The sequence below is a fragment of the Pongo pygmaeus genome, chromosome 7 (assembly GCF_028885625.2).
Source record: "Pongo pygmaeus isolate AG05252 chromosome 7, NHGRI_mPonPyg2-v2.0_pri, whole genome shotgun sequence".
NCBI lineage: Eukaryota > Metazoa > Chordata > Mammalia > Primates > Hominidae > Pongo > Pongo pygmaeus.
Window position 1 is genome coordinate 94,048,236 of NC_072380.2, and position 20,054 is coordinate 94,068,289.

General features: G+C 37.0%; 1 protein-coding gene across 1 annotated transcript in view; it reads left to right on the top strand.

The window, feature by feature from the left end:
* The window catches only part of CHMP4C (charged multivesicular body protein 4C), a 28,129-nt gene extending 14,687 nt beyond the window's left edge, over nucleotides 1-13,442 (top strand). The window contains exons 2-5 of the mRNA XM_054499547.2: nucleotides 6,976-7,153; nucleotides 9,282-9,396; nucleotides 12,070-12,223; nucleotides 12,408-13,442. Of these exons, the coding sequence (XP_054355522.1) occupies nucleotides 6,976-7,153; nucleotides 9,282-9,396; nucleotides 12,070-12,223; nucleotides 12,408-12,472 (512 nt within the window). The 3' untranslated portion in view covers nucleotides 12,473-13,442. The remainder of the gene's footprint in view (nucleotides 1-6,975; nucleotides 7,154-9,281; nucleotides 9,397-12,069; nucleotides 12,224-12,407) is intronic.
* Nucleotides 13,443-20,054: the final 6,612 nt, after the last annotated feature.

Consider the following 20,054-nt stretch of genomic DNA (forward strand, 5'->3'; position numbering starts at 1 on the left):
GGTTTAGGTAGAATTAAAACGTAGGTCTAGAGCTTCAGAGCTCCACCCTTTATACCAAATTGCTTTTCTAGATTTTCAGAAAGTTATCTAAAATTAATTTTTACTAAGAAATATGACATATTTTTTAATGGAGAACTTAAAAAGTTGCTTAAAAAAAAAAAAGAGTGATGCTTAGGGTCAATGGGTACCAGTTCGGTTCCAAATGTGTATAGGCACTGAACCAGCCTGACGAGATAGGGAGGATGTGCACTCTGAAGATTCCACTTCCGGGTATGTTGGGTGGGGATGTATATTTGGAGTTTAGCTTCATAGGATACTCTGCTGAATAATACTGTTTGCTGTACCTATTGAAATGTAGAAATGTTTTGTAATATTATGTTTCTGTTATGATGAGGTATGGTAAAACAAATGGGTAATTTGTTATGCGGTAGTCTCAGAAATAAGATATGCAAGCTTAGGGCTGGGCGCGGTGGCTCACACCTGTAATCCCAGCACTTTGGGAGGCCGAGGCAGGCGGATCACGAGGTCAGGAGATCGGACCATTCTGGCCAACATGGTGAAACCCTATCTCTAATAAAAATACAAAAAACTAGCTGGGCGTGGTGGCGCATGCCTATAGTCCCAGCTACTCGGGAGGCTGAGGCAGGAGAATTGCTTGAACCAGGGAGTCGGAGGTTGCAGTGAGCCAAGATCGCGCCACTGCGCTCCAGCCTGGTGACAGAGCAAGACTCTGTGTAAAAAAAAAAAAAAATAAATAAATAAAAATGCAAGCTTAGTAATTATGAATGTTGTATAAATTGCTACTATTTATTTAGTTGCTACATCCCTACCATTCACAGGGACTATATAAGGTGTTTTCCATAAATTATCACTAATTCTTATAATCACCCAGCCTGATATAATCCCCATTTCCAGAACAGCAAACTAAAGCTCAAAGAAGGGATGTGACTTGCCCAAGAACACACATCTGTGAAGTAATGGAAGAGGGATTCGCACTCTGGTGTTGAATCATGCTGTCCTTGTTCTATGTGCAAAATTATCAAATTTATTCACGTAATGTCTGTTCATTTTATTTCTGTAAAATGGCCAATATCTACTCTTGGGATTCTTGTGAGAATTAAATGTCATAAATCACATAATGCACATAAAGCACTTATCACCAATTTAACATATGGCAAATAATCCATAAATGTTAGTTTTTGTTATGTATTTTGTTGGCCAGGTGCCAGGAACTGGACAACAAGGTGCTGGCGAAACAGGTAAATAAGATGCTGTCTCTTTTCTCCAAGGGCTTATAATTAGGCATAGGAGAGGTGAGGTAGGATAGATTTTAGAAATAATTCTACTATAATGTGATAAATGCACCAGCAGATACGGATCCACAGGTCAGTTGGTAATTCTCCCTGTGTGGCGGAGAAAACCCTCACACAGCTCTGATTTAATGTGGTAAGCCTCTTTTTTTTTTTTTCGGCTTTGATTTTAGGTTCAGTAGGTACACGTGCAGGTTTGTTACATGGGTAATCCACATTGTTGGTGTTTGGTGTACCATGATTTTGTCACCCAGGTAGTGATCATAGTACCCAATAGATTGTTTTTTGACCCTTATCCTCCTCCGACCTTCCCCTCTCAATTAAGCTCTGGTGTTTATTGTTCTCATTGTTGTGTCCATGGATACCACTCCCACTTATAAGTGAGAATGTGCAGTATTTGGTTTTCTGTCCCTACATTAATTCACTTAGGATAATGGCCTCCAGCTGTATCCATGTTGCTGCAAAGACTATAATTTCATTTTTAATGGCCACATAGTATTTCGTGGTATATACGTACCACATTTTATTTATCCAATTCATGGTTTGATGGGCATCTAGGTTGATTCTTTGTCTTCGCTATTGTGAATAGTGCTGTGATGAACATGAGGGTGCATGTGTCCTTTTAGTAGAGCGATTTATATTCCTTTGGGTATATACCCATAATGGGAGTGCTGGGTTGAACGGTAGTTCTGTTTTAAGCTCTTTGAGAAACTTCCCAACTGCTTTCCACAGGGGTGGAACTGATTTATATTCCTACCAGGTCCATATAAGCATTACGTTTTCACCACAATCTTGCCAACATCTGTTACTTTTTGACATTTTAATCATAGCCTCTCTGACTGGTGTGAGATGGTATCTCTCATGATTTTGATTTACATCTCATGATTTTGATTTACATTTTAATTTGATTTACATTTCTCTAATGATTGGTGATGTTGAACTTTTTTTAAATATGCCTGTTGGCCACATGTATGCCTTCTTTTGAGAAGAATCTGTTCAGGTCCTTTGCCCACTTTAAAATGAGGTTACATGTTTATTGCCTGTTGAATTGTTTAAGTTCCTTATAGAGTCTGTATATGAGACCTTTGCCAGATGCATAGTTTGTTAATATTTTCTTCCATTCTGTAGGTTTCTGCTTACTCTATTGATGGTTTCTTTTGCCATGCAGAAACGCTTTAATTAGACCCCACTTGTCTGTTTTTGTTTTTGTTGCAATTGGTTTTGAGACTTTATCATGAAATCTTTTTGCCAAGCATATGTCCAGAATGGTATTTCCTAGGTTTTCTTCTCGGGTTTTTATAGTTTTAGGTCTTATATTTAACTCTTTATTTCATTTTGAGTAGATTTTTGTATTTGATAGCAAGAAGGGGTCCAGTTTCAATCTTCCACAAATGACTAGCCAGTTATCACAGTATCATTTATTGATTATGGAGTTCTTTTCCCATTGCTTGTTATTGTTGGTTTTGTTAAAGATCAAATGGTTGTAGGTGTGTAGTTTTTACTTCTGGGTTCTCTATTCTGTTCCATTTGTCTATATGTCTGTTTCTGTACCAGTAGCATGCTGTTGGGGTGCTATAGCCTTGTAATATAGTTTAAAGTCAGGTAGTGTGGTACCTTTAGCTTTGTTCTTTTTGCTAAGCATTGCTTTGGCTATTTGGGCTCATATTTTGTTCCCTATGCATTTTAGTATGTATTTTTTCTAATTCTATGAAAAATGATGTTGGTAGTTTAATAGGAATAGTATTGAATCTGTTAATTGTTTTTTAACAATATTGATTCTTCCCATCTATGAACATGGAATTTTTTCCATTTGTTTATAGCATCTCTGATTTCTTTCAGCAGTGTTTTGTAATTCTGTGATATGGTTTGGCTGTGTCCCTACCCAAATCTCATCTTGAATTGTAGTTCCCATAATCTGCAAGTGTCATGGGAGGGACCGGGTTGAGATAATTGAATCATGGGGGTGATTCCCCCATCCTGTCTCAATAGCAAGTTAGTTCTCACAAGATCTGATGGTTTAATAAGGGATTTCTCTCTTTGCTGGGCTCTCATTCTTGTCCTTCCTGCCGCCATGTGAAGAAAGATGTGTTTGCTTCCCCTTCCACCATGATTGTAAGTTTCCTGAGAAACTCCCCAGCCCTGCAGAACTGAGTCCATTGAACCTCTTTCCTTTATAAATTACCCAGTCTCAGATATGTCCTTATAGCAGTGAGAGAATGGGCTAATACAGTAAATTGGTACCACAGGGAGTAGGGCACTGCTGTAAAGATACCTGAAAATGTGGAAGTGACTTTGGAACTGGGTAACAGGGAGAGGGTGGAACAGTTTGGAGGGCTCAGAAGAAGACAGGAAAATGTGGGAAAGTTTGGAACTTCCTAGAGACTTGTAGAATGGCTTTGACCAAAATGCGGATAGTGATATGGACAATGAAGTCCAGGCTTAGTTGGTCTCAGATGGAGGTGAGGAACTTGTTGGATACTGGAGTAAAGGTCACTATTGCTATGCAAAGAGACTGGGGGCATTTTGCCTCTGCCCTAGAGATCTGTGGAATTTTGAACTTGAGAGAGATGATTTACAGTATCTGGTGGAGGGAATTTCTAAGCGGCAAAGTGTTCAAGAGGAAGTACAGCATAAAAGTTTGGAAAATTTGCAGCCTGATGATGGAATAGAAAAGAAAACCTCATTTTCTGGGGAGAAATTCAACCTTGCTGCAGAGATTTCAGGGAGATTAAAGAGGCAATTACATCTATAAAACAAGAATAGGCTGCCATTAAAAAATGAGCAACTAAAGAACAAGTTTTTAGAAGTTAGAAACATAATTTTTTAAAAAAGCGTAAAAAAGTAGAATGAATATAGCTGAAGACTAAATTAGTGATCTGAAAATAAAGTCAAGGAATTCTCCCAGAATATAGATCAAAAAGACAAGGAAGGCTGGGTGTGATGGCTCACACCTGCAATCTCAGTACTTTGGGAGGCCAAGGGGAGTAGGATTGCTTGAAGCCAGGAATTTGAGACCAGCTTGGGCAGTATAGCAAGACCCTGTCTCTACAAAAAAATTAAAAAAAAAAAAATAACTGGGCATGGTGACATGTGTCTGTAGTTGCAGTTACTCTGGAAGCTAAGGCAGGAGGATTGCTTGAGCCAGGAGTTCAAGGCTGCAGTGAGCTGTGATTGTACCACTGCATCCAGCCCGAGTGACAGAGTGACACCCTGTGTCAAAACAAAAAAATATATAGGATAGAGCCAAAGAATACAATGTTTATCTTATATTATAGGCATTTCAAAAGAAAGAAAACAGAATGTTTTCAGGGTGTGTGTGTAATTGTATATATAATTAAATAAAAATAAATAGAAATTTCAGAAGATAATAGAAATACAGAGGAGAAAAGAGTGATAAAAGAAATAATAAGATACAATTTTTTCAAGCTGAGGGAAGATTTGAGTCTTCAGATTGAAAATACTCACCGAATGCTCAGCTGGAAAAAGCAAAAAACAAAAGATACATACCTAGATGCATACTGGTGAAATTTCCTAACTCTAAAATGTAAAAGAAAGTCTTTAACATTTTTGGAGAGGAAACAAGAAAAGAGATTACCTGCAAAAGGATGAGAATAATTTTATTATCAAACTTTTAAAAAAGTTAGCTATTCAAAGATAATCTTTTGAAATATTTTGAACCTAGCATTCTGTAAAAATCCAAACTGTCACTCAAGTTTGAGGCAAAATAAAGACACATTCAGACTTATAGGCATTTAAATAATTTATATCAATTCACCTTTTCTGGAAAATATAATACTGTAAATTTTACTCCAGTAAAATAAAGAAGCAATCCAAGAAAGAGGACAATATAGAATATAAGAAACAGTAGTAAGAAATTTATAAATGATTGTTAAAATAGTGTCTGTGAAGCTTATGCTTGTTAAAATTGTGTCTGTGAAGCTTAGGGCAATTGTTAAGAAAGATTTCCTTAAAATTGGAAATCTTTTTAATTAAAAAAACTCTATGAATCATCAGGAACTAATAAAATTGCAGATTATTTCAATCAAAACTTTCAGGGTTTGGAGTGGGGAGGGAATCTTATTTGGGAACAATAAATTACAGATACTGATTAATTTTCAACATAGAAGAAAACTTGTTTAATTATGTGTGTCTTAAGGGTATCCATTAAGAGAATAAATTCAGTATATACAATTGTCCAACAATTAAAGGGAAAAAATGAACAAAGACAATTTAATCAATCTACATAAAGACAGAAAGCAGAAAGACAACAAAAAGCATAACAAACAGAAAACACAAAAAAGATGACAATAAAGAGACGGTATTGATAGCATACCAGTTACTACAATAAATGAGACTGAGTGAAAATCTTACATTAAGTAACAGAGACTATCTAAATGGGTCAAAAACAATCATAAAAACTAAACACTCATGTAGCGTAATATAGGTGTCTTTAATATGTATATAAAAATAGAATAAAACAATTTTGAAATAGTGGTCTATGTAAAAATTTTTACAGACAAATTGTAATAAAAAACTGGCATATTAATATAAAACAAAATGGAATTCAAGGCAAAAAAGGATGAATTGGATAGAGAGTAATACTTGATTACAATAAAATCCACCAAGAAAGTATAATGGCTATGAGTCTTTGTGCACCATAGAAAAAGCACTGGAATGAACCAATCAAATTTGTTGCAATTACAAGAAGAAATGGATGAAAACAGTTAGAAGAGAGACTTCTCTCCAAAATCTCTGTTGTGATAACTTACCTGCTTTACTTTGAAACCGTAAAACCATTTGAGTTCTTTTGCCAATTCCATTTAATTATCACTTATTTTCGTATTAACATTCTGCTGCTGCTCTTTTCCCGCTCTCTCCCTAAATGCATTATCAAAACAGATATTTTAGGGCCTTTTTTGGTTGCCTTCCAAGTTGCTACAGTCAAGAGGGCTCTACTTCTTTTGTGGTTTTAGAGTGAGGCGTTAGGTTATCTTGTTAAAATGTTAATGGGAAGATTATTTGGTTATCATTTCTCTGAAGGCCCTGCTCTTTTCTCTCACCATTGTGCCATCTGATCCTTGAATACAACTCCAGCAGTGCTGAATTCATGGATGCTCACAGTTAGATGTAACCTCAATAGCCATCTCAAAATCATTTCAGACCAAGACATACAGCTCAGCATTCTAAGTTCTTGTTCCAGCTGCCACTGTCTGCCTTTAAGCAAGTCGCTTCACTTCCCTGGTCTCAATGAACTTGCCTTTAAGAAAATGGGGCTAGAATCAACGGTCTTTAAGGTCTTTATGTTCTCTAAAGGTTTACTTTTTTACTGCATGATTTTTACTCATATTTTTATCTATCCTTTTTCTAAAATCCGACATTGACAAAACATTTCTATGGCATATGTTTTGGAACAGGAAAACTGACTTTCCATCCGCTTACACTTGCCAGATCTTTGGAAGAAAAGAATAATAAAATGTTGGAGATGGTACTAGTTGGCGTAGGTAATTGAGAGAACAATGTGAGTTGTTTATTTCTCAGGTTTATTTTGGTATACTCATTGTCCTTAGTTATCAGCAGGTCTAAGTCAATAGTGGTGCTGAGCAAACATCTCTTGAGTTAGTGTCTCTTTCTCTTTCCTAATAAATGTGGCTTCTCTCTTATTTAGCTGCATTACAGGCACTAAAGAGAAAGAAGAGGTTCGAGAAACAGCTCACTCAGATCGATGGCACACTTTCTACCATTGAGTTCCAGAGAGAAGCCCTGGAGAACTCACACACCAACACTGAGGTGTTGAGGAACATGGGCTTTGCAGCAAAAGCGATGAAGTCAGTTCATGAAAACATGTGAGTGACTCTGGTCTCCCTCTGAATCATAAATTCCCTCAGTGTTGGGAAGAACCTTTGGAACCATATGATGATTTTGGCAGGAATGGGTTTACTCATTTGAGGCTCTTTGACATGTTGAATAAAATACCGTCTCAGAGAAAGATTAAAGGTTATAGCAACAACAACAAAAAAGACCATGAAAAAAGAAAGGGCATTCATTTTTGCCTGTAATGTTTCCCAGTTACTTTATGATTGCTGGAAACTGTACCTGTAAATATTTTAATTCTACAGTTTAAAAAAGGCTTTGATTTCTACCTGTGTGAGGGTGTTGGATTTATAGGATAGTGGCTGTCAAACTTTGGAGGGAATCAGAATCACCTGGAGAATAAATAAAGAGAACACAGATGCCCAGGCTACTTCAACTTGCAAAGTGTTTGGGTCCATGTGATTCCGATGCTAACCAATGTCTGAGAACCACTGACACAGAAGAATAGTCATGAGCATGGATTTGGGGGTCAAATTTTCTGGGCTATAATCCCAGGTCAACTGCTGACTATCTCTTGGGCAATTTATTATACTTTATTCAGTTTCCTTATATGTAAATTAGAGATTATAATAGTACTTACTTACCTTGTGGTTATTGTGAGATTCGATGAGATACTAGATATAATGCACTTAGTATAGTTCCTGGCACAAAGTGAGCACTCAATAATTAATATTCACAATTTGCTTTACATTCACACTGGGAAATATGTCTGGGACCTGATCCTTTCCTTATACTGGACGTGATAGTGCAACCTGGGGCAAGGATGCACAAGAGCAATGAGTGCCTAAGAGATGTAGACAAATTTCTGTAGAGTGGGAAAAGGTGAAAAAGGGGGTGGCTGGGGGCAGTGAAGACAACCTTGCTAACATTTTCTTTTCTGAACAATTCATTAACAATCAGCCTCTATTTTGACAGCTTCAGGGAGACATTAGATCCGTTATCAGAGTCAAAATTCTCTATTGCTTTTGGATACTAAAATGTGTCACAAAATCAGCCTTTCTCTCCAGGCAGCTTGGCAGCATCATATCATTGCATTACATTTGAGAAAAATTTGTTCCCAGGCCCAAAGTTGAGCCATACATTTTTTCATATTCCTTTAAAAAATATATTTGTTTTATATTCAGTATAAATAGAATAATAAGATTTAAAGATAAGGGATGGTCAGAGGGAGGTAAAAGTATTCTTTTTGATTATTGCATGAAACTATGTCAAAATAGCTCTTATAGAGTCAGAGAAACTCACAAAAAAATTACTTCCACTGGGAATCAAACTTTTGATATTTAGGCTACTTAATAATGAGGGACAGTGTCACTTCTCTTATATCCAATCAGTTTGGTCTAGTTTCAGAGTTGGAGGAATTATTCATAGACAACCTACTATAGAAACATACCAGAACCTGGCATGTAGACACCGACATGCTTAGGCGGGTGTTTAGGAGCCAGTGAAGCTCAGGTGTTGGAAAATGTCTTCAAAGCAGCTGTCCATCCTGAGCAAGTGGCTACCTAGATTTATTTGCTGCAGTTGCTAATTCTTCTGAGGGCTGTATAGGTTTAATCCTGCTCTCTTTAGCAACCTCTCAGGGTATCACCGTTATGTGAAAACCCTCAGGGAGCCAGGATCTCAGAGCCACTAAATGTTACAGAAAATAGATCTCTAGACTCAGCGTTTAGCTTCAACAAAGGGCTGCTGTCAGATAGGGGCTCCTAAGAGCTGCCAAATCTCATCTAGTTACAGTGGTCCTGGTGGTCTGTGGCAGTGTTTCCTGCAGAGTTGATACACAGCAGCATGTATTTAAATTTGTCATATGCCCTACCAGACAAAATTTCAAAGTGGGTTTATAAATACTGATAGTTATAAAATACTTTTATTTTTAGTGAGTTCCAAATGTAATAGGTATTTACTTAATGTTTATAATATATGGATTATTAAGTTTTTTAAATATGTTATCTTTAAAGTTTATAAATATCATCAGGAATATTCATCCTACTCAAATAACTAAGAATTTATATTAAATGAACTGACTTTTTTATATAGGATTATATCTAAATTCATAATTATAAGTTAAAATTCTAAAATGTTCAACAAAATATGATTTCCCAGGGATCTGAACAAAATAGATGATTTGATGCAAGAGATCACAGAGCAACAGGATATCGCCCAAGAAATCTCAGAAGCATTTTCTCAACGGGTTGGCTTTGGTGATGACTTTGATGAGGTATGTAACCCAATATGAAGAATGCAGGATTGCGGCTGCTATAAAGAGTAGCTTCCCGTCATATACAGTAGGCAGGTTCCCTTACTACTGAAAGAACAAGTGATATTTGTCAGAAAGGTACTTCCCTTAAGAGAAAAATAAAGTGTTGGTAGCTCTGATTTAAAGGAAAGATTAATATAGTTTGGCAAACAGCCGCCTAATTAAGTTTTCAGCTATTAAGGAAAGAACAGCATGTGATTGTGTAAAGTTAGTGACTTTTAATGGTTGAAGCCTAAACAGCCCCATTACGAGGAACTGAGTGCTCGCACATCTGGGCAAAACAAAGTAGACGTTTTCATTCTGCATGAAACAGACGTATCATGCTCTGTAGCTGTTAAATTAGAGGTTAGGCTGCCTCTGTTTATTACTCAGGCTATGAAACCAAATAAATGTGGAGTGGCATTATTAACACACACATTCCATTTAGATTAACCAGTCCAATAATACAGACAGACTATAATTATAATGGTGATGTCTGCACTGTGAATTTCAATTGTTCTGCTCAAAGCACACACAAGTAGGACTAGTACACATTTAGAAACATTTCCAAAGCTTGGATTAGCATGGTAAAGAATCCAACTTCCTGCATCTATGTGATATTAAAAATAACACATTTAGCAAGTAAGACCTGGTTCCGTGGAATCCCCAAAAGTGAGAATGGGGTATCAATACCTTTTAAAAATGGTGTAGACAATGGGTCAGCAAAAATATGGCTTGCAGGCCAAATTCTTCCCATGACCTGTTTGTAAATCCCATAAGCTCAGGATGGGTTTCACAATTTTAAAGTGTTGTAGAAAACAACGACAACAACGGAGACTATGGGGCAGAAGAAAACATGCAGCCTGCAAATCCTGCAATATTACTATTTGGGCCTTTACAGAGAAAGTTTTTCAACTCCTGATGTAGACTAGTAAACATCTAATGAGTACATTATGATATGGTGGAAAGGAATCTGGGCTTATGTGGATATCTGGGCTCTATCATTTTTTAAAAACTTTGTGTAAATCTCTTTTACTTTTCTGACTTTTAGTTTGCTTATCTGTGATAATGAAGATTATTGGATCCCTGGATTATCTCCAAAATATCTTAAGTTCTAAAATTCTTTTCTCAATGGTCAAATTAGTGTTTGGTACCTAAAGGATGAAAATGATGGAGGAGATGATTACTCTGTTGTTATCATATGTTATATCATAACATATAAAACATTAATATGTTTCTGCTGCTGTTGATAATGATCATGCACTATTGGCAATTCTGGTCATACATTCGGCATAGAATAGCTTGTTCTGCCATTACTATATTTATGGTATTTGTCCCTAATTGTTTTGTGAGCCGAAATAGGACACCAGGGTATTCATTCTGATGCCATTTTATTCATATAGCCTGTGGAGATCCATCAAGTACACAACTATATTGACTGTGCTATTTCATACGGCCCAGTGCTATACACCTTCATATTTTCTTTTCTTTTTATGAGGCGAATTTAATAGAGGTCAGACAATTTTTAGCTTGCTGCAATTCTGATACCCACTGACTTAATCAAATGTTGTAGTTGGCTTAAATATCTTCTCTCTTTCCCCACAGTGTTATTACTCTCACTTTAATATTGGATAATTATTTGTTTATGTGCCTTCCCTGCACATTTGAGTGTAAGCTCCTTGAATATAGTGAGTGTTGATTCAACTTTGCATCCCAGCACTGAGTTCAAAATCTGTCCAGGAGTGAGTGCTCAATACATTTGTTGAATAATGAATGAATGAATTCTCTCATTCGTTATTCATCCATGAAAGAAAAATCTACTTGGTTGAATATAAGGTGTCCCAAGTCATTTCTAATAGTGACAACCTCATAATTCCATCAATGACAAGTTCAGCTGTGACTCCCAAATTCTCTCTGAGAGGGGTTGGACTCTACTTGAGGACTTATGGAGCCAGTGAGATCTGAACTATCTGAGTCATCTCAGAATTGGCATAAGGTGACTTACATCTTTAAGGTCTCAAACTAGCCTTGTCTCTCAAAAGTTTTTGGGACAGAGAATAGTTTAAGATTAAGCCAGTCTCTCTCGGACTATTGCTAAAAGAAAGAAATACAGTATACCTATCTTGAATTGAACTTTTCTTAACCCAAATGCACAGCATAATTTAGATTGGCTTTGGTGATTTGATAAAAGAACCATAGTATCTTTAATTCTTTTTACTTTCTGTATGTTATGGTTTTGCTATACCTGTTGTTTTACTTTCAATAGCATTAGCCCAAAGAAAAACATTTATTTCCACCAATTAACATTTTGTGGATTCTAAACAGTAGAAAAGAACACATTGGAAAGATGACAGGCAAGGTGTAAGTTTCCCAGAAACTGTGGGGAGGTTATATATTCAGCTAGCACAAATTACTTGAATGGCTGTTTACTGAAGTATTAGAAGATTAACTACAACAAATTTGCACAACCCAGAATATTCATTTTTTAATCAATCATTGCTCAGCGTTGCAAAAAAGACTTAGTTTTAAAATAAATATTCCATTTCACTGGGTTCTCACATATCAATTGGGTAGCAGATGTTCTTGTTATTGTGTTTGAGGGAACCCACGTCTTGAAACGTTAACTCCATAATTCTTCCTTTCTCCTGTGTTCAGGATGAGTTGATGGCAGAACTTGAAGAATTGGAACAGGAGGAATTAAATAAGAAGATGACAAATATCTGCCTTCCAAATGTGCCTTCCTCTTCTCTCCCAGCACAGCCAAATAGAAAGCCAGGCATGTCGTCCACTGCACGTCGATCTCGAGCAGGTCTGTTACCCAGCTCAACTACATGTGGTCAGATAGTTGCCTGAAATGATAGCCAGGCCCATACTTTTTAGCACATGTTTTTGATTTCATATTGAACACATTTTTATATGTAATTCATACCTGTTTTCTATGCTGAAAGTGTGAATGTCACCAATTACTAATTTTTATCTATTTTATGTTCCAGCATCTTCCCGGAGGGCACAAGAAGAGGATGATGATATCAAACAATTGGCAGCTTGGGCTACCTAAACTAAAATACATTTTTGATACCTAAATTAATGAGCTGTAGATAAAATATAAAAAATGTTTTTGCCAAGTTCAGAAGTTAACAAAGACTCTGCTTTATAATTATATTGAATGAATAATTGTGTTTTAAGCCTCCTAATTAAAAGTAAAAGAGGAGTCATGTGTATACATAGAATCAGTGATGGAGGCCGGGCATGGTGTCTCATGCCTATAATCCCAGCACTTTGGGAGGCTGAGGCAGTTGAGACCAGGAGTTCAAGTCCAGCCTGACCAACATGAAGAAACCCTGTCTGTACTAAAAATACAAAAATTAGCCAGACATGGTGGCAGGCACCTGTAATCCCAGCTACTTGGGAGGTTGAGGCAGGAGAATCGCTTGAGCCCAGGAGATGGAGGTTGCAGTGAGCCAAAATCATGCCACTGCACTCCAGACTGGGCAACAGAGGGAGACTCCATCTCAAAAACTAAAAAAAAGAGATACATTTAGTATAGCGGGGGTTGGGGGGGGGGAAGTAACGTTATTTCCTATGCGAATGATGTGTATCCATGTACCCATGGTAAATGTAAATATACTGTGTCTCTTTTGGGAGCACCTTCTAGTAGAGGAGTCTTATATGAGTCTCTACATAAGTAGTTTCACTTGAGTTTTGCAGTTTGAAATCTTAAAGGAGCTTTAATTGACATTTATTATACCAATTAAGCTTGGAATGGGGCAATGGATGCATTTCCCAAAATGTGTGAAAGCACTAACAGCTTACATTGCTGAATGAGAATCTCCTGGGTGTAATTTAGCCACTTAGGGAACTGCGTGAACACTCCCAGGCCATTATGATGCTGTTACAGCTTCAGTGTATAAATGCATGAGTATTCTTTCTGTTCTGTTTTGTGCTCTCTTGTACATTTATTTACCCTTTACAGAATATTCCTTGTAAATACATAAAAATATTGGCAATTAAAAGTATATCTTGAATAAGATGTTGGCCGTTATTATTTTTAAATGAAAATAAATTACAAAATTATGTATTACCCATAATAGATCATGGACCATCAAATGACAAATATCATTTAATAAGATATTTTAGTGTTCTCTACATTTGCTTACCAACATGGTGGAATGGAAAGAGCACTGGACCCGATGGTAGGAGTCCTGGGTTTTAGTCCCTGCTCTGACACTAACACAAGCCTTAGACTCTCTGAGCCTTTGTTTCTTCACTGGCAAACTTAAGGATTGGACTGGATGATTTCTAATGATTCCTTCCTGCCACAGGCCTTTTGCACATTCTGTTCTCCTTGGCAATCTTCCTACCCTGCACAGCGCAGGTACCAATCTTATTTATTCCTTAAATCTTAGTTAAAAATGTCCTTGTTTTGGGAAACTTTGCTTGATTGCCCAAAGTCAGTTTTTCCCTTATATGCTGTTGCAGTGCTCTACCTCTGTCATTTCTTATCGTGGTTTATATTACATATTTACTTGAACAAATCTTTAATTATTGTTGCTCTTCCCTGCTGAGCTGTGCTAACCATGAGGGCAGGGACTGCATTTCTTTTAGTTCAATAGTTGATTCCCAGCATTCTGCAGTTTCTCATGAGCAGGCAATCAGTCAGTATTTATTAAATGAAGGGCAATTAACAGTTTATATCTTTTGGGCCATGATAGAATAACAGGACCTAGATTTAGCTTATGCTCTTAAACAACTGGAAAACTGGACAAAATACAGGAAACAAAATTTTTTCAGACATTGGACAACAGGCAGCACTGGACAATGTTTCCCGGGAAGGGAAACCAGTAATGTGAGCACTTCCATGACCCCAGCCCCTGCCTACACAGGGAAAGGGAAACCAAGTAGAGCCTGGTGGTCTTGCTGAGTTGAGAAAATTTGTGGGGAAGAGTGCTAGAAAGGAAGTTTCTGCAGAGATTGAGAGAGAGAGAGAGATTGAGAGACAGAGAAAGAGAGCCATAAGCAGGAGGGCGTGAGCTATCTGTGGTCTGAATGTTTGTGTCCCCACCCCCTAAATTCATGCATTGAAATCCTCACCCCTAAAGTGATAGTATTAGGTGTTGGGCCTTTTGGGAGTTGATATTATTAATGATCAATGAGATTAGAGCTTTTATAAAATAGGCCCAAGGGAGCTCATTCATAACCTTCCTCCATGTGAGGACACAATAGGACACAATAAAGAAGGTGCCATTGATGAACCAAAGAGTGAGCCCTCACAAGACACCAAATTTGCTGACATCTTGACCTTGGTCTTCCCAGACTCCAGAACCATGAGAAATAAGCTACCCAGTTGATGGTGTTTTGTTATGGCAATCCCAGAAGACAGAGAAAGAGAGAGGGAGACAAAAAGAGAGAGAGAGACAAAGAGGGCAAAGTGGTGGTGGGGGGATGGGGGAAGAGAGAGGAGACGTGAGAACTCTGGAACTCAGCAGGAGAGTACTTTCAAATCTTCCTCTGAGAACCAATCTGCATACATGTGTGAGGAAACTACTGACACCAAGAAGAACTGCTGGAAAGACAGGCAGATCAATCTCCAGAGCACACACAGGTCCAGGAATAGCTTATATGTCCACTAGCCAGAGTGGAATGACCTTCTAATACAGGGGGCATTAGGTTCAGTTCTCAGAAGGGTATTGCTTCAGTAGTGGGGCCATATTACACCTAGACTAAAGGGCACACCACACAAAGCCTAAAAGCAAACCTCAAAAGTATCAAATGATTCCAATTGACTAAATTGCATCCCAGAAAAAAGCCCCTAAATACTTAAAGAAATATAAAAACTATCAATTAACGGTAACAAAATGAATAAAACCTTGGCATCCAATAGCATAAAATTCACCAAGTCCAGCATTGAGTCAAAAATGTTCAAGCATGCCAGGAAGCAGGGAAATACAATCCATAACCAGGAGACAAACAGTAGGAACAGACTGTGAAATATGTCCAAGAAAGGAGACGAAAAGCATGATTGTGTTGAAGAGAAAAGTGGAAAATATTTTAAAAGACCCAAATTGAAGTTCTGGAGATGAGAAGCACATGATCTGAAGTGAAAAATGAGGAATATCATGGATGACATTAACAGCAGATTGGACACTGCAGAAGAAAAGATGAGTGAACTTGAAGACATAGCAACAGAAACAATTCTAAATAAAACACAAATAAAGAAAAATACTAAAAAAAAAAAAAAAAAGGAAAAAAAAACAGAGCAAGAGTGAGCTCTGGGACCACATCAATCAGCTTAACATGCAGGTAATTGGAGTTCTGAAATGGTGACGGTGGGCTGGGTGGATGAGGGGCGATTTGGCAGAGGAAACAGAATAGAAAAAAACCTTTGAAGAAATAATGGCCAAAAAATTTCCAAATTTGTTAAAAATTATAAACCACAGTCCAATGAAACTCAACATACCTCAAGCAGAAATCCCTGTGTCCTTCAATAACAAAAGTTATTGTAGAATGTTAAAATGTCAAAATCTCATGAGTGAAGTCTGGGAGATGTCTGAATGTCTCTCCTCACTCTAATTAAAATACCTAGCCGGTTTAGCTAGACCTGTGTGATCCAAAGAGTATGCATTAACCACATGAAATGAGCATTCAATAAATGCTAGTACAATTGAGAAACTGAATTTATAACTCCATTTAATTTTCATTAGTTTAAATATAAAAACTGACATGATTCATTTATTAAAAAACTTTAAGTATGTTCAGAACTCCTTGGGTATGTGAATTGACTTTTTATTTTCATTCTTTCTTTCTTTTTATTTATTTATTTATTTGATATGAGGTCTCACTATATTGCCCAGGCTGGACTCAAACTCCTGGGCTCAAGCAATCTTCCAGCCTCAGCCTCCCAAGTAGCTGAGACTATAGGCATGTACCATTGAATCTACTTCTTTTTTGAGATGGAGTCTTGCTCTGTCACCAGGCTGGAGGGCAGTGGCGTGATCTTGGCTCACTGCAACCTCTGCCTTCTGGGTTCAAGAGAATCTCCTGCCTCAGCCTCCCGAGTAGCTGGGACTACAGGCGTGTCCACCACACCCAGCTAATTTTTGTATTTTTAGTAGAGATGGGGTTTCCCCATGTTGGCCAGGATGGTCTCAATCTCTTGATTTCGTGAACTGCCTGCCTTGGCCTCACAAAGTGCTGAGATTACAGGCGTGAGCCATTGTGCCCGGCTGAATCTACGTTTTCAACTGTAAAATTTATGAAGTCTTTATACAAACCGAGCACTTCAAATGGAAATTTGCATCTCATTTAAAATGCACTCTAAGTGTGAAACACGCATTGGACTTCAAAGACTTAGTATATTAGAAAGAATATAAAAATATCTCATTAATAATTGTATATTGATTACACATTAAAATATTATTTTAGATGCATTGGGTTAAATAAAATGTATTGTTAAAGTCTATTTCACCTAGTTTTTAAAACTTCAATGTGGCTCATGGGAAATTTAAAATTACGTTAAGTGGCTTACATTATTTTTCTATTGAGTATTCCTGGGCAAGACCAAATCCTGGCTACCAGCAAGTATACAGGTAATGTATAACTTGAAATACTAAGATGCTAAAGTATTAAAAGGAAATGTTTATAAAACATGGTATTTTACCTTGAAATGGAATAAAAAAACTTTGATATAAATCATAATGCTGCTCCTCTGTTGACAATAAGGAAGAATTGAAACATGAGAGAACAGTTGTAAAAGTAGATCATCTTTGGACTGAAAGTTATTAAAAAGAATAAAGATATTAATCAGACTTCTAACAGCATTTTTGTTAGAGCATCCTTAGAATGGGTAGACTTGTTTGGAAGTTATAAATTCTGGTATGTTTGCTAACAACTGGTCCTACTTCTTACAGGGACACCTCAGTGGTAGACCTCAGTTTGGGCAGTGCTGGATAACTAGTCTTTTGGTATTCTGTCTTTTTAAATAAAATGTTTTCTAATAAATAAGGTTTTTGTTTTTCTTTTTGGTTGTAGAAGTGCATTCAAGATAACTTAAGAGAAAAAAGTTGTATTTATTGGAAGGGATTTGGATATTCCAGAAATGAAAGCGATGTTTAAAATGCAAAACTGAGGAGGGTCACAAACCAGGGAGCTCTGGAGGTCAGGGTATCTCTGGAGTTACTCCTGAGTATTCAACTTTAGGGAAAGTAAGCTATCACCATTGTGAGTAAGCTGTTCTACTCAAGAGTCAAATTCCAGATGCAGAATATTTGATTGGCCAAGCTTGGTTTATGTAACTGCCTCTGAAGTCAGCCTTCTGAACCCTTATCAACTGAGAAGTAGGAAGGAGAGTGGCTAAAGTATAGTGAAGATGATCCCACTTTAAGAAAGGGGAATGCACATTGGCCACCTAAAACCTAAAACACTACCTACAACGATAAGTGTCCGTGCAATAATGGAGAATAATTAAATCTGTATTGCAGTGTTTCCTCCTTCTTGGCAAACATAGAATCTGAGCAAAGACTTCTTTAGCAGAAACTGGGGTAGCAGACAGTTTATACACTGCAATTGTATGTGTCCTACTAAAACAAGATGGATAATGTATTAAAGTTAGCAAGCATAGCAAAAAGAAAGAAGAAAAAAATGAAAAACCCAAAGAAGCTAGGACTAATAAAGACATCTTAGTACCATTACATTACATCCTTAGGGAATAAGTTGATAAAATGTTAGTCAATTTCTATTTCATCTCTCCACTTCCTTTCCCCCATCTCCTGAATTTAAGATGGACATTAATGTTTCCATTGGAGAAAGTGTTTGTTAAAGTAGCTAAAATCCTCTTCTAACTTCAAATTCACTTTGCATCATTTGTTTATTTGCTTACCAGAAGTTTTATTGCGCTATATACAGGATACTTGAGCCATTTTTTCAGAAGAAAAATGCTCAGTATACATAAAAGGAGTACAGACAGGGCAAAGGAATGGATTTGTTACTTAGAAGAGAGATGTACAAACTCTGAGCAAGTAGGCAATGCTTCTGATTATGAACTATATTTAATTATGATATCAGAAGAATTAAGTGTTGCCTTTCAAAAGTCAGAAAACACTCCAGTTTAGGCTTCTCTGTGGTGCACTGAACCAGTGATATGTATGTGATTGATTATTTTGATTATATAAATACACACATATACACACATGCATAAATATGTATGTATGTAATCTATGCTTAGATGCAAATTTTATATACTCTGTATATATTGATACAATATGTATGTGCCCTGTGCTCTTTTGATAGTCTACTGCTCTTTGTCTTCAATTGTTTTCTTGTATTTTCTTTCTTCAACCCTTGCTTTTCTTTCATTTGCCTCATAAATGCAAATCTTTCCCATATTTTCCATGGTTTAGTTATTTGTGGTCTCTCCTTTCTATAGTCTCCGTAGATCTTATTTTAAATTATAGCTTCAACTATCACATCTATGGGAATGATTTATAGTGCATATATAATTTCATTCACTCAATCAATATTTGTTAAATATCTGTTAAACCCTAAGATCCAAGCTAAGTATGAGCAGTAAAGTTTAATAAAACATGGTCCCTGTCATCATGTATATTTATAGTCATGACCTCTATCTCAAGCTCCAGCAAATTAGAACTTAGAGATTTCTTCTAGTTTTCCTGCCATCTCTTCAATAGCAGTATCTTTGTCTTCAAATCTATTTTGTCTGATATTAGTATAGTTTCTCTAGTTCTCTATTGGTTACAGTTTGCATGGAAACTTCTTTCATATTTTTACTCTTAACATATATCGGTGCTTTAATCTAAAGTATCTTGTATACATCTTATAATGTATCATGCTTTTTTATCTATTCATCAATTTCTTTTTCTTTTTCTTTCTTTTCTTTTTTTTTTTTTGTGTGAGATAGAATTGCACTCTTTTTGCCCAGGTTGGAGTGCAATGGCACAACCTCGGCTCACTGCAACCTCTGCCTCCTGGGTTCAAGTGATTCTCCTGCCTCAGCCTCCCGAGTAGCTGGGATTACAGGCGCCTGCCACCACACCTGGCTAATTTTGTATTTTTAGTACAGATGAGGTTTCACCATGTTGGCCAGGCTGATCTCGAACTCCTGACCTCAGGTGATCCACCTGCCTCAGCCTTCCAAAGTGCTGGGATTGCAGGTGTGAGCACCTTGCCTGGACAATTTCTACCTTTTAATTACAGAGTTTAATCAACTGGTATTTAATGAAATTACTGTATCTGCTATTTTTCTTTTTGTTTTCTGTATGCTTACTGTGGTTTGAATGTTTGAGTTCCTCCAAAATTCATGTTGAAACTTAATCCCCATTGTGGTACAATTAAGACGTATGGTATTTTGGAAAGTGATTAAGTTGTGAGGGCTCTGCCTTCGTGAATGAGATTAATATCCTTATAGAAGAGGCTTCAAAGAGCTGCCTGGCTTCTTCAACTCTTCTGCCATGTGAGGACACAGCATTTGTCCCAGTTTCCTCTTTTGTTCTTCTGCCAAGTGAGGACACTGTGAGAAGATGCCCTCCCCGGACACTGTGAGAAGATGCCCTCCCCAGACACTGAATCTGCTGGTGCCATGATCTTGGACTTCCCAGCCTTCAGAATTGTGAGAAATAAATTTCTAT